This window comes from Alligator sinensis, unplaced genomic scaffold (genome assembly GCF_000455745.1).
Source record: "Alligator sinensis unplaced genomic scaffold, ASM45574v1 scaffold645_2, whole genome shotgun sequence".
Taxonomy (NCBI): domain Eukaryota; kingdom Metazoa; phylum Chordata; order Crocodylia; family Alligatoridae; genus Alligator; species Alligator sinensis.
Window position 1 is genome coordinate 76,670 of NW_005843108.1, and position 12,197 is coordinate 88,866.

General features: G+C 42.6%; 1 protein-coding gene across 2 annotated transcripts in view; it reads left to right on the forward strand.

Annotated features, from left to right (window-relative positions):
• TRIP11 (thyroid hormone receptor interactor 11) overlaps positions 1-11,163 on the forward strand; it is a 62,061-nt gene extending 50,898 nt beyond the window's left edge. For both annotated transcript variants that reach the window (XM_025193844.1, XM_025193845.1), the window contains 5 exons: positions 1,881-1,962; positions 3,582-3,696; positions 4,838-4,963; positions 5,938-6,085; positions 9,459-11,163. In XM_025193844.1, the coding sequence (XP_025049629.1) occupies positions 1,881-1,962; positions 3,582-3,696; positions 4,838-4,963; positions 5,938-6,085; positions 9,459-9,667 (680 nt within the window). In that variant the 3' untranslated portion in view covers positions 9,668-11,163. The remainder of the gene's footprint in view (positions 1-1,880; positions 1,963-3,581; positions 3,697-4,837; positions 4,964-5,937; positions 6,086-9,458) is intronic.
• The last annotated feature ends 1,034 nt before the right edge of the window (positions 11,164-12,197 follow it).

Below are 12,197 nucleotides of genomic sequence, written 5' to 3' on the forward strand. Positions count from 1 at the left end.
TTCCAGGTCGAAACCAACCCATCCACCACGACTCTCTGGGTGCAACCCTCTAGCCAATTCGCCACCCACCGGACTGTGTAGTCATCCTAGTCACAGCCTCTTAACTTGTTCACCAGTATGGGGTGGGATACCGTATCGAAGGCCTTCCTGAAGTCTAAGTATACGACATCCACCCCTCCTCCTGTGTCCCGGCGTTTCGTAACCTGGTCATAAAAAGAGACTAGATTGGTCAGGCACGATCTGCCTGCCACGAACCTGTGCTGGTTTCCCCTCAGCATAATTTGTCCTGCCGGGCTCTCACAAATGTGAGCCTTGATAATTTTTTCAAAGACTTTGCCAAGGATGGAGGTGAGACTGACTGGCCTATAGTTGCCCGGGTCCTCCTTCCTCCCCTTTTTGAAAATGGGGACCACGTTGGCCCTTTTCCAGTCCTCCGGGACTTGGCCCGTGCGCCACGAGCTTTCAAATGTTCCCGCCAGTGGCTCTGCAATGATGTCGGCCAGTGCCTTCAGCACCCTCAGATGGAGCTCATCCGGGCCTGCCGACTTAAAGGCATCCAGTTCTTCCAAATGACTCTGCACCATCTCAGGGTCTACACATGGTAGTCTGGCGTCTTGCTGCTGCCTCTCTACAACCCCAGTGAGAGACTTGTCGTGCCCCTCGCTTAATGAGGTAATATTGTTTTTATGAATTTCATTTGTGAATTTTACCATATGATGAAAAGACTCTAGTAACCATTTCTCTTAGCTGTGCATCATAGAATATTCATAGTAGCTGAGAGACTTCATTTTAGCCATTTTAAACTGAATTTTCATGCTTCCAAATTGCTAATTCAGTCTCTTGCATAAATCTTTTTTTGCAACTTGGGTTACTGGTACAATGGCAATACAGCAGTGCATTAGTTCTTGCCTGCTTAAGCATGTTCCAGCACTCTGTTGCAAGACCTATGTGTACTGTTGGACACACAGGACCCACAATCAAGGGAATGGTTTTGCAACAGGAGGCCTGGTGGGAGAGGCTTGCAAGGAGAAGGGGTAGAAGTTTTGATAGCAAGAGGATTAGGAGTCAGATATCATGAGCTGAGTCTTGAGAGGGAGCTGTAGAGTCTGAGAGATTTGTTAAAGATAGGTTGTTATTAAACTGGAATACTATTTTAATAAACAAAACCCCAAGAGAGGAAGGGTGTAAGAACTTGCATGCATTAATAAACTAGGATGAAGTAGATGAAGTATTCACATGAGCAAACTAACCCTGTACTTTCCCAGTGTGGGAAAGTGGCTCAAAAAGTACAGTATTTCCAAGTTCCCTTGAGGTCCACCTGTAGCTTCTTCCCCAGACCCTTTGGGATAGGTTCTGCTCATGAATTGGAAGGTCTCAATTTCCAGTTTAGTATAACGGTCCATGAATAAACTTGGGCTGTAAATTAAATAAGACTTCTAAGTCTCCGAGCTGTCTTTTAAAATGCATAGAAAGGGGAAAACAGCCACACTTTAAAGATGGAGCATGTTTATTTTGTATAAGGCTTATAATGTAGTTGCCTACAATCGCTGGGGACTGGACTTGATGACCCAGGAGACCTTCTCCAGTTTTGAACACAGCCGAATAGTTTACCAAACCTCATTCAGCTGACTTATATCCTGCCATCTGTGCTTTAGACATAATGTTAATGCATTGTGCTGTATAATTTAGCTCATAAATGAAAATATTAAATAGTTGTGTGTGGACACTTTCCAAATACATTTACAAACAATGATTATTTTTTGCCTGCTGCATTTTATTTAAAAATGCAAATCTGTCTATTACTGATTTTTTTAGAATGTTTCTGATGTCAAAATAATTTATTTTAGTTAATTTACAGTGAAATGCCATTAATTCTCTAGGTGAGATCAGAAAAGAAATGTTAGAAGATGCACAAAATAAGCTAATGAACCTTATAAACAGCACAGAAGGGAAAGTGGACAAGTAAGTAATGTTGTTTTAAATTAGGTATATACATTTTTGTCTTTTACTTCTTGCCCTATAAATTATTTTGTAAGATTAATGGATTAATGTACAATATTAGGTACCTACTTGCATATTTTCTAATACACTGGCATTTTGTAGATTAGTTTTGCTAATTGAAATTAAGGGCACTGACAGATATGTACAAAAAACAGAACAAAACAGCGCTTTACTGAAAGAGGTAATGCATTATGTCGGCCTGGTTTTGCAGCATCTGTTTAGATCAGGTGTATCAGTGGGGCTTTTTGACATTTGTATCTAATAGCCAATTCAGTTAGTTTTTAGATAAGTGTCAAAAAGCCCCACTGAAGTGCCCAATCTATACAAATGTTGGGCAAGCCGGGTCCAGCTAACATGATGCCTCTTCTGGGCATGTGCTGCACTCAGTGCAGGGGCACCAAGCTGAAAGTAAAGCACTGTTTTTTTGTTTTTGTGGGGGTTGTTTTCATGTCTGCAAGCAGCCAAAATGTTTGTCTGAACAGAAGTACTGATTGTTTATAATGCTGCTTTGGGTCTGTTTTTTTTTTCCCTCGCTATTTGTAATTCTTAGGCTACACCCCCCTCTCTTTGTTTATGGTATAAGAAGCAGTATGGGTGTGCGAAACCAGCCATATTCAATTTGTATTTGGCCTGAATCAGGGACAGTGATTCGATTTGTTGATTCGGATCGCTTTCCCGATTCAATTGGGCTGAATCGGAAGATTCGATGCTGATTTGGAGAATCAGCGATTCAGTCATAGACACAGCTTTAAATGTTTTTTCTACGTACCTTGAGGTGCCAGGCATGGCTCGTGAATGCTGCGATGGTGGGGCGGTTGGAGCATCCCACATGAGCGCAGGGGGCCCCCCCTGCATGCTGGGCGGCAAACCTGGAAGTGGACCAGAATTACTTCTGCTCCACTTCTGGGAAGCATGCTGGGGGACCTCCCTGCTCTCCCCCCGTCTCGGTGATTGGCCACAGGGGGACCCTGGGTGCCCCCTCCCTGAGACCCAAGAGGCACCAGTCGCCAAGCTGGGGGAGCATGGGGGGGCCCCCTGGTGTGTTCCCCAGCAGACCTAGAAGTGGATCGGAAGTGCTTCTGGTCCGCTTCCGGGTCTGCTGCTGACACTCTATCTGCCCCACCATCTCAGCATTCATGAGCTGCCTGGTACCTTGAGGTATGTAGAAAAAAAAATGTAGAGCTGTGTCTATGTCGGAATCACTGAATATTTCCGAATCTCTCTGAATTGATTTGGAGGGTTCTGATTCAATTCAGAGAGATTAAAGGGTCTCCTGATTTGATTTGGATTTGGAGATTCAGCTTGAATAGATCCCAGTTCTGGACAGCATGTAAGCATGTATATAAGTGCTTTCCTGAATGAGAACCTCAGCATGTGCAGTTGACATCATATTATTGCTTTCAATTTCTGTTTAGTTTTGCTTTACTGAAGTCATTTCCCATTTTCTCCAAATCGGTGAGGTTTCAGTATTGTTGCAAAATAAATAAATAAAAAAAATTACGTGTTAAAATGTATACAGTAGATCCACAGTTGAGCACAAGATGACGATATCAGTTAGCTTTTTTTTTTTAATTTTATAGGGTCCTGATGAGAAATCTTTTCATTGGGCATTTTCATACTCCAAAAAATAAGCGTCATGAGGCATTAAGGCTAATGGGAAGTATCTTGGGGATCAAAAAGGAAGAGCTAGATCAGGTAATATTGCATGGAAATGTAAGCTTTTTTTTCCACACTCGGTATGTTTGTAAAATAGAATGTTTCCTGTTGTTGTGTGTAACACGTTGGGTTCCTGGGGCGGCCATGACACCCCCCTGGTGGCTCTGCGACTGTGCCATGCTCCACCTGTAGGGTGCCCCCTCTGTCTCATCTGCCACGCCTTGATGGACATAAAATAGGGAGGCTGCCTTTGGACCTTTGCTGAGCCTTAGTCCCACTGGTACCAGATTCATGACTGGGCCTCTAGTCTCCAGTCTAGAGACTAGACTATTGGCTAATTGTGCGACTCCAACACCTCCCCTTTACCATGCCTCATGCCTCGCGGGCATTACCAGTACATTGTCCCTCTGTTGGGGCTTTGACCCCCTCAGTCTCTGCCCCTTTAATCTAACTAGGCCTTCTAGCCTAAGCCCACTGGGTTGGGCCTGACTTTGAGGCACTAGCTTCCCTTGTCCCTTCTAGTCACGTGGCCCCTGTCTGCCTGGCCACCTGCAGGTGCCTGCTAATTACCCATTAGCCTGTTGCCTTGGCAGCCTGCAGCTGTGGTGCCCTGCCTGCCTACAGAGCTCCTGGGTTGGGCTGCTTTCCCTCTTAAAGGAACAGAAGACCTTGGGCTCTGTTACACAGTGTTTAACATTAACGACAAGCAGCATCCATGGAAGAGTGTCTTTTGCTTTTTCATCAGTGCTCGTTCTTAAAAAGCAGCATGATCCTGAGCGGTGACTTTAATAGAATAGATGCAGAACTCTCTTGGTTGGAGGAATTTGATATGGCAGAAGAGGAAACTTCATATGGTTGTTATTGAGTATAGTAGTACATTGACAGTCTCAGAAAGAATATATTTATGTCAGGCAGTCAAACTAGGTCACGTACAGGTTTATGTTAACAAAATTTTTGAGTAACATTTTAGACTGGTTACATTTTTGAGGCGGAGAATTGTTTTTAAAATTTTTGTCATTAATTAATGATTTATTAATCCATAAGATGCTGTGGCACACACTTCCTTGTTTGTTTTTTGTTATCTATGAGAGGGTACTATGAGTTGACATTGTTTTGTTTTGTTTAGTGTATTGTTCTCTGATGTTTTTGTTTAAGTATTTCTTTACTTAATTATTTCCAGTTATTGTCTGAAGAGCAAAGAGGTGTTACCAGATGGGTGACTGGTTGGCTTGGTGGAGGAGGAGCTGGGTCAAAGAGTGTCCCCACTACCCCTTTAAGACCAGCCCATCAATCCATTTTCAATAGCGTAAGAATTCATTATGTATTCTTGTTGTTTGAATAGAAAAGTTGGGGCAGTTGTGTATGAATGCTTACATTCTAGTTCATTGTTATACTGGACTTCATTTAATGTTGAATTTATTGAGGGTAATAGAATTGCCATTATTTTTTTCATTATGCAACTGTTTTGTTTAAACTAGTAATGAACAAGTATTTCCTGAGATCAGAAATTACCCTCATCTATAGTCCATGACTTAATTTGCCAAGTGCTTGGATCAGTACCAAAATATAACTGCTGTTCTAGGGACCATTGACTTCATCATCCACTAGGGAGCTTATCTTGTGAGCCATAAGAGTTAGAGGTTAAATACATCTGGGAGTCTGGAAGTCTTCAACAGTCTGCAGGATATCAGACTGTGAAATTATATTTTGATTGTTTTGCTTTTCCACCCCTTTGAACTTGAAAAGTGGCTGCTTTCTTAGCTGCTGTAGCTAGAAATACTGATGTATATTATGTGAAGGCTTACATTCCCATTTTTCCCACATGTGCTTTCAGCAAAATCCAAAGTCTGCTCCTGTTGACTTAATAAGCACTTCTTATTCCATATTCATGGAACAATGTCTCAGATAACAAAATAGAGAAAATAATGGGCTTAAAAAAACCCCAACATTATTTCCTTCATTAAACAAACACAGACACTGCTATGATGTCAGTACAGGCCTGAGCTTCCAGAAGAACCAAGATTCTTAGTAACAGAACTTGGCTGGATGAAAACATTTATCTTTGAAACGATCAACGTTTTACATTGTCAACCTAGAGTGACAAAAATACTGGTAATTTTCAAATAAACTTCACAATCACTAGGCTTTAAGGACTCATTTCCCATGATTTAGCACACCAGTACAAATCTTTTCAGGTTTTTTCAGCAACAGAGCATTTTATTTCTTGATATCCCTACAAACATTTTAAATATTTTAACTATTGTGCATGTTCTTATCTAGTCCTTTTCAGAACTTTTTGTGAAGTTTCTTGAAACAGAATCCCGTCCAACCCTTCCTCCGCCTACGCTCTCAGTCCATGACATGAAGCCTTTAGGAGTTTCAGGAATTGGAAAACCTAGTAGTGCTACATCCAGCAGTCAGATGCAAGGTAATGTTTGATGGAAAACTTGAAAGTTTATATACAGCAGAAATAAGATGGTTATTTGTGTCTTCATGTTAATAGCATATTTTCTCACGTATTACTACACGCACCTCTTCCATGAAAATCCGTTACTGGAAATTGATGTGTTAAGCGAGGAAATGCAGCCAAGCCCCCGAATACCCGTGGGCTGTTGCTGGGGCAGATGCTGCTGCTGAGTTAGCAGGAGGGTCTGCCCAGAGACAAGGGAAAGTAGTAACCCTACACATGCTGGACCAGGGAGCCATGCAATAAGCACGCAGGGGTCCTATACTCCACAGTTAGGGAGTCCCGCATGCTCACTCTGCTGTTCTCTGTCCAGCATGTGCAGAGTTACTCTCTTTCACTCAGAAACCCCCCCCCGCTCCAGCCACTGCTACTGTCTCAGCAGCAACAAGGTCTAATCTGGTAGCAACTTGAGGGTATCTCTCAACAATGTGAAATAGGGTGGGGAGGGGAGAGGAGGAATTGCTGAAGGGAGCCCCTCAAGCTGCTGCTGATGGAGGAATGGTCCACAGTTTTCACTGCTGGCAAGAAAAGTCTTTTCTTCATTCTGCCTTCTGAAAAAAGGGTGCATGTCTTATCTGAGCATGTGTGGTATGTGAAAAAGTATAGCAGTTTAGTCTGGTATTGCATTAAAGATGTGTTGCTGCTTTAACTATCTTGTCAATGCTAGGACAGCTGGGCTCTGTGGTATGGAAAAAACTTCCAGCATCTCTCCCAAACAGCAAAAGCTACCTTGCACTGGCAGAATTGTATCAGTGATGTGCAGCGTGTGAGTTCCCCTATATGCCACCAGCTAACAGCTCTGCTACCTGAACTTCGTAGCATAGACAAGGACCAAGAGTGGGACTTTCAAAGGAGCCTAAAGGGGTTAGGACTGCTGCCTGCCTTGGACCACTCTGAAAATGGTAGCTTGAAAAACCACAGCTTTAACGCCTGAGTGAATTTATTTCTTTTGACAGTGAAGCTAGCAGCACTTGTTAGAGCCAAACAGATGTTGGGCAGCCTTCCTGTGCATAGTTATATCAATAGTGCGCCCTGGGACTGATTTGAGGCATCCCTGCTGATCGAGCTGGGTCTCATTGAGTCAAGAATGCCAAGCTTGTGGTGGCTTTGTGATACTTAAAACTGTTGAGTAGGTAAGGATTTGTGTAGGACTAGCAAATCATTTTAAAGTCATGAGCATACCTGATTTCTGAGCTGTGAGAAATTCTGTTAGTTGTTCCCTAATTTAGCAGCATTGAAATAATTATTCCTGTGTTTGAAATACTTTCTAGCAGAGATTTAGCTTCTGGTTTTACTGGGCACCTGCACCAGAATAATCTATTTAAGATGCTCAGAACTTGCGGGGTCAAATCCTCAATTTAATCAGTCTGATTTCTGCATTCAGACTGTGATTTTAACCAATAGTTAAAGCTTTACCTTAGTATAGAAACACTGGTTTCAGAAACTTGCTAAAATTTAAAATGATCAGCTCTTAAGTTGCAAAATTAAGCTAAACCAGCTATTTTATGATGCAACTAAATTGGAGACTCCTAATATAAATAAAAAATGTCTAGTTGAACATACATATTTTTTTCTCTGGAAGTAATATTTTCAATAAATTTTAAATGACATTTCTTATTCATTGGTACTCTTATAACTTGTAGTACATTAATAATATAATAGACTTAGTACTTATTTGACTTGGCAAAAGCCCAGCTTCCTTGTCTGGAAGAAAAATTAAGTTCTAAGATCCTATTTATTCATTTAGGAACCAGACTGATGCCTTGCAAAGCCAATCACCCTTTCTACATTCCTTAATTGTTTTGGTGCTTAAGTTTTTGGTGGTTGGAAATGAACCATATAAAAGCAGATTTAAAGCACTCGGTAAGGATGTAAAAACCACTATTCAAGTAAATATGCAGTTAATTGAGTAGTCTTGCTGCATTTATAAGAATTGAACCAGTTATGTAATAAACGCTCCTTTAGGAAACCTGTTAACTCAGACCTGTCCAACCTCTAAGGAGCTAGGACTGCACTCCCACAGGCCACACCAAGGTGAGCCATGAGCCCCCTGGGTCTCATGCCATGCAGATGCCCTGCCCAAACTGCTGCATTGTGCACCTCCTTGGGTATCCTACTGCAATACTATGGCCACGTGCAGACAAGCACAGCAGTGCAGTATGTGGCGCCGCAGACCTGTCTGCAGTGGCACACACGACATTCAGGCGTTTTCTGCACTGCTGCCTTGGAGATCCAGGGGTCAAAAAAACGTGCACAGAAAAAGAGTATGGTGGCACACATGAAGGCAGCGTTCACTGCCCAAAACTGGAGCCTGGCCGGTGGGAGCCAGGCTTCAGCTGCCGGCCAGGCTCCAAGCTGCAGGAACGCCACAGCTGCAACTTCCCTGGCCCCTGGGAAAGGCTGCTGGGGCCAACACACTTGCTGGCCCCAGTCTCCTCTACCCCACCTAGAGTAACCTGCAGTGCACCAGAGGGCACGTGACACAGGCATTCCCTGGGGAAAACGCAGTGGTGCAAGGTGTGCCAGGTGTCTGCATTTGTCTGGGCGCAGCCTGTGTCCATGTAAGCACCACATACTCACACAGCCCCAGGCTCACCCTCAGCTCCCTGAACCACACTCCACTGCTCCATTCTCTAAGGCACGGACAGGAAGCTGGAAGGGGTAGAGGGGGCCAGGCTGTGGCATAAGCAGTGGCCTGGCAGAAATCCAGGGTTTGTATCTTAAGCACGGGCTGCAATTGAATGGTCCTTTTATTACATTATTATGCAATGGCAGGCAGAAAGTAGGTCAGGGTGGAACTTCTAGTGATCAGAAGTGCATAAGCTTTCAAAGACGACAGCCTACTTCATCAGCTACTATGACCTGCCTGATTCAGGCTAACAGTGAGCCACCTCTGTGCAGTGGCAGTATTAATTGGTTGTCTTCTGTAAGGTAAAATTCTCTTTCTTTCCCCTCACTATATCTGCAGTTAAAGGAAAATTAGCTAAATTTGATCTGGGATTGAAAGTTAATTTGTACACTGAAGTTTAGGCTGATTGATCTAAAGCTAGTTTGGGGAAGGAGTTCAGCATTAGACAAGGCAGTTTATAAGAAACGGACATGTGTGATCAAAACTGGCATCGTTGAAAAGTGTGAATGATGAACGATGTGATTAGAGAGGAGAGAGTGGATAACTAGGGAGGTTTTAGAGGCCTGGAAGCCTGAGTTAAGACAATTTAATTTGATGCATTAGAAAGTAAGAGATAGGGTAGACTGACTTGCTTTCTATACAAATGCTTTGAAGATTGATGGATTATGACTGTTTTTCTAAACATAAAAAATTGTTACATCTCAGATGCAGCTGGCGCAGGAACCAGTAGAAGACCAGATGCAAATCCATTCTTGGCACCCCGGTCAGCAGCAGTGCCCCTTATCACCCCAGCGGGTGGACCTGGGCATCTTCTCATGAAACCTATTTCTGATGCCTTACCTACTTTTACACCACTGCCAGTATCACCTGATGCCAGTGCCGGTGCTGTATTAAAAGACCTCTTAAAACAATAGATGATTCTGAATCAGCATTGAAGATAGCACTTTAAGGGAAACAAGAACACTATATTGTATATAACTTACCACAGAGAGGCCTTCTGTAAAAACCTGTCTACTTGTTTGCAGGTGCACATGGTTCTTTTAATTATGAATCAACTAGTGCTTTGGAGATTTTCCACAGGAATAACTGCCCTGTATGTAATGGTGGTTCATTTTGATTGAGGTAGGCTTTAAACTGGAAAAAAAATATCCTTTATCATTTGTGTAGCTGCAAGAGAAATCACAGAACTTGTAAATGCTACTAATGCTCTTCAAGGTTTGGGGAGTGTGAACTCATTGCTGTCTCTGCTCATGAGGTCGGTTTGTTCAACAGCACAATCTGTTATCAACACTGGAGTTTTGAGAACCCACCACTTCAAAACAAAATTAATATTTCTGCCCCAAAACTCATTTGATTTAGGGTATTGTGTTCATGACACACATCCTGAAGAATTAAGTTGCCCACATCTCTGCAGTAATGTATTGTGCCCAGCACAGTCCTCAAGCATGCTGTGCTGCTTTAGGCAAGCGGCTTTCTAAACTGGAAGTAGTGCAGCATTGTCTGTGTGGTGCATCAGGTGGACTAGTTGTTACTGCAGAAAGACCGTTTCAGTTAGTCCACCCTCATGCCAGTTAGCCTGCTTGCCACACCACACAGAGGGTGCATTGCATCTGCTGTAAGAGGCAGCCTGCCTGAACCAGCGCAGCATGCTTGAGGGCGCTGCTGTGTGGCTTGATATATTTACTGTGTTGATATGGCCATTATAAGCATATATGAGTGTTGTCACTGGATATAACACACACAACTGCATATGGCCAGCATATAGTATCTAGTTATAGTAACACAGATCTCTTTAATGAAAAGATTGGCATGCCTAATTTGGGGGGTGGGGGAGAGGAGAAGGGGGGCGGTTTGAGGCATATCATTGCCTTTTATTGAAGGAGCTGAATTTTTTCTTGCCCAGCCTCACAGTAGCTATGGCAATCTAAACCTACCAGCACTCAGGAGATCCCTCTGGGAACAAGAGTTGGAGAGTGTGCAAGAGGTTTTTTGGGTTTGTTTTGTTTTTGTTTTTCCTCAAAACTTTAACGTGGTGAATAGTCAGCAGTGGAGAGTTTAGCAAATCCTACAAGCATGTTCTCATTACATATACATACGCAGTACTGTAATAATCGAAGATGTACATTTAAAATACCTTGTCTCTTGTACGATTTTGAAGATTTGAATGTTGGTTTAAAGTTTGAACATATGTATAAAAATTAAAGGAAAAAAACCTGGTTACTTATCCCAAATGTGTAAATAGGTCCGAGTAAGACCAGGGCCAAAGTCAATTACTCTGTAAATTTGGGTGTGATAACTTGTACACTTTATACTAAATGTAGCAGGTAAAGTATTGAATTGTATACTGAAAGCTAAAACTTGTCAGCTTACAAAAATGGTTGATCTAGCATAAAATGGCTTCATTTTAAAATGTCTTATTTCTAAACCTTTTATGTTATTCCTTGTTTAGTCAGTGTTTAAAGGCGATGATTCTGCAAGTTCTATATTAGAACTGTCAACCTCGACTCTCCATTGTCATTAAATAGCCTAGATTAAATTAAGTTATATTTAAAGTGAATCACAGAAACTTGTACAGAATCTTCCAAAGTAATGCAACAAACCATTGTTTTTATTTATATATAGATCAAATGGTAAAATCCTTTTGTTTCTTTAAACCCTTCTCAAGCACGATTGTGCAATTTCCATTCACTGTAAAGATTTCAGTTTCAAAATTTCAAAATACCTTTCATGCTACAATGCCATTCCTCAGTGTATCAGTGTTGTGTGGATTTAAAATGGAAAACTTATACAAATTTGGAAGCAGATCAATCATGTTGAATTTTCATTTCAGATCAGTAGCACTTGTGTAAATAAATGGTCTGTTCCATCCCAGATAAGTTAAAGCAGGGCTGTCTAACTGGAGGCCTGTGGGCTGCATCTGGCCTGCATGGGGTTAACATGAGGCCTCATGCTCCCAACTGCCTGTTGCTGCTCCCATTGCTCTGGCTGCTGTGGTAAGGGGAGTCAGGGTCTCGGGGGCATGGTAGTGGAGCAGGGGGGCCTGATGAGTTTGCTGCCTGCATGCCAGCAGCAGGGGCAGTTTGGGGGTGAGGTTGGAGGAGGATTCATGTGGCAAAGGCAGGGGGGAAATTGTCTGCGTGGTGGTGACAGCAAGGAGGCTTGCATGTCTCATGCAGCAAGGGGGTGGGGTTAACATACACAGTGATAGCAGTGGCAGCAGCTGTGGGTGGCTTGTGTAGTGAGGGGTCTGCATGCAGTGATCTGTGTGGCCTCAATATGCAGCTACATGGCATCTGGCCCCCAACTGCTCTGAAGTTGGACAGCCCTGAGGTAATGATTTTTGAACTCTGATTTCTGTAAGGGCAGTAGGCTGTGCTGTACCAAAGCAAGCAATGCTTTGTGAGAACCCTATTTTAAATCCTTTTACACTTTGCTTAATACTTC